Genomic DNA, 2,500 nt, shown 5'->3' on the forward strand with positions numbered 1-2,500 from the left:
AGCAGACTCTTATCCAGAGCCACTCACAGGAAGTACATTCCATCAAACATTTAGCGGAGGGGGACTACAGGAAGTACATTCAACTATACGTTTAGTAGGGGGACGGGGGGACTACATATCACAGCTACCACAGGAAGTACATTCCATCAAACATTTAGCAGGGGGACTACAGGAAGTACATTCAACTATACGTTTAGTAGGGGGGGGGGGGGGACTACATATCACAGCTACCACAGGAAGTACATTCAACTATACGTTTAGTAGGGGGGGGACTACATATCACAGCAAGTAGACCTTTGTTTAAAATAGTCCTATCAGCAGAATCAGGGCAGAAAGTGCAGGAGTGTGTGTCAGAAAGACAAGGAGTATAAAGACCTGATCCTCTTCCCTCCGCCCAGGTCAAAGATGGTGACCTCAAACTTCCCCTGCTTCAGATCCACCTTGGAGAACCCTACCGTAGGGGCCACGTCCTCTGGGCTCTCTGTGATGGAACACAACACACACACACACACACACACACACACACACACACACACACTCAGCGACGAAGACAACGAGCCCCCCCCCCAAAAAAACATCTTACATTTATAATCGAGTGAGTGATTCAAGTCAAGACGACCCACTCACCTCCCTGGATCCCGCGTACTGTAGCAGTCTTCCCAGCGTTGTCAAGTCCAACCATCACCAGTGTTATTTTCCTAAAAACACCACAGAGAAGATGGATTACTAGAGAGATGACACAGAGACTCAAATGGAGGTGTGGTAGGAGAAGGACATGCAGGAAAAATTATAGGGCAATATTCACAAGGGAGGGGGGGGGGGGGTAGTCTACAACATGTCATGTGTCCCTTCAATAAAGGATAGAGCAAGACATATTGCTCTCTATTCGGGGAGGCAGGTAGCCTAGTGGTTAGAGTGTAGAGGTGGCAGGTAGCCTAGTGGTTAGAGTGTAGAGGAGGCAGGTAGCCTAGTGGTTAGAGTGAAGAGGAGGCAGGTAGCCTAGTGGTTAGAGTGTAGAGGCGGCAGGCAGCCTAGTGGTTAGAGTGTAGAGGAGGCAGGTAGTCTAGTGGTTAGAGTGTAGAGGCGGCAGGTAGTCTAGTGGTTAGAGTGTAGAGGTGGTAGGGTAGCCTAGTGGTTAGAGTGTAGAGGAGGCAGGCAGCCTAGTGGTTAGAGTGTAGAGGAGGCAGGTAGCCTAGTGGTTAGAGTGTAGAGGAGGCAGGTAGCCTAGTGGTTAGAGTGAAGAGGAGGCAGGTAGCCTAATGGTTAGAGTGTAGAGGAGGCAGGCAGCCTAGCGGTTAGAGTGTAGGGGCGGCAGGTAGCCTAGTGGTTAGAGTGTAGAGGAGGCAGGTAGCCTAGTGGTTAGAGTGGAGAGGTGGCAGGTAGCCTAGTGGTTAGAGTGTAGAGGAGGCAGGTAGCCTAGTGGTTAGAGTGTAGAGGAGGCAGGTAGCCTAGTGGTTAGAGTGTAGGGGTGGCAGGTAGCCTCGTGGTTAGAGTGTAGGGGCGGCAGGTAGCCTAGTGGTTAGAGTGTAGAGGAGGCAGGTAGCCTAGTGGTTAGAGTGTAGAGGCGGCAGGTAGCCTAGTGGTTAGAGTGGAGAGGTGGCAGGTAGCCTAGTGGTTAGAGTGTAGAGGAGGCAGGTAGCCTAGTGGTTAGAGTGTAGAGGAGGCAGGTAGCCTAGTGGTTAGAGTGTAGAGGTGGCAGGGTAGCCTAGTGGTTAGAGTGTAGAGGAGGCAGGTAGCCTAGTGGTTAGAGTGTAGAGGAGGCAGGTAGCCTAGTGGTTAGAGTGTAGAGGAGGCAGGTAGCCTAGTGGTTAGAGTGTAGAGGAGGCAGGTAGCCTAGTGGTTAGAGTGTAGAGGAGGCAGGTAGCCTAGTGGTTAGAGTGTAGAGGAGGCAGGTAGCCTAGTGGTTAGAGTGTAGAGGCGGCAGGTAGCCTAGTGGTTAGAGTGGAGAGGTGGCAGGTAGCCTAGTGGTTAGAGTGTAGAGGAGGCAGGTAGCCTAGTGGTTAGAGTGTAGAGGAGGCAGGTAGCCTAGTGGTTAGAGTGTAGAGGAGGCAGGTAGCCTAGTGGTTAGAGTGTAGGGGCGGCAGGTAGCCTAGTGGTTAGAGTGTAGGGGTGGCAGGTAGCCTCGTGGTTAGAGTGTAGGGGCGGCAGGTAGCCTAGTGGTTAGAGTGTAGGGACGGCAGGTAGCCTAGTGGTTAGAGTGTAGAGGTGGCAGGTAGCCTAGTGGTTAGAGTGTAGAGGAGGCAGGTAGCCTAGTGGTTAGAGTGTAGAGGTGGCAGGTAGCCTAGTGGTTAGAGTGTAGGGGCGGCAGGTAGCCTAGTGGTTAGAGTGTAGAGGTGGCAGGTAGCCTAGTGGTTAGAGTGTAGAGGAGGCAGGTAGCCTAGTGGTTAGAGTGTAGAGGTGGCAGGTAGCCTAGTGGTTAGAGTGTAGGGGCGGCAGGTAGCCTAGTGGTTAGAGTGTAGAGGTGGCAGGTAGCCTAGTGGTTAGAGTGTAGGGGCGGCAG

At 52.4% G+C, this 2,500-nt stretch overlaps 1 protein-coding gene across 1 annotated transcript in view; it reads right to left on the reverse strand.

Annotated features, from left to right (window-relative positions):
- The window catches only part of LOC127927481 (ADP-ribosylation factor-like protein 13B), a 56,881-nt gene that overhangs the window by 49,732 nt on the left and 4,649 nt on the right, over nt 1-2,500 (reverse strand). Inside the window, exons 3-4 of the mRNA XM_052513926.1 lie at nt 628-698; nt 376-481 (exon numbers count right to left, since the gene is read on the reverse strand). Of these exons, the coding sequence (XP_052369886.1) occupies nt 376-481; nt 628-698 (177 nt within the window). The remainder of the gene's footprint in view (nt 1-375; nt 482-627; nt 699-2,500) is intronic.

Source organism: Oncorhynchus keta, unplaced genomic scaffold (assembly GCF_023373465.1).
Source record: "Oncorhynchus keta strain PuntledgeMale-10-30-2019 unplaced genomic scaffold, Oket_V2 Un_scaffold_1436_pilon_pilon, whole genome shotgun sequence".
Classification (NCBI taxonomy): domain Eukaryota; kingdom Metazoa; phylum Chordata; class Actinopteri; order Salmoniformes; family Salmonidae; genus Oncorhynchus; species Oncorhynchus keta.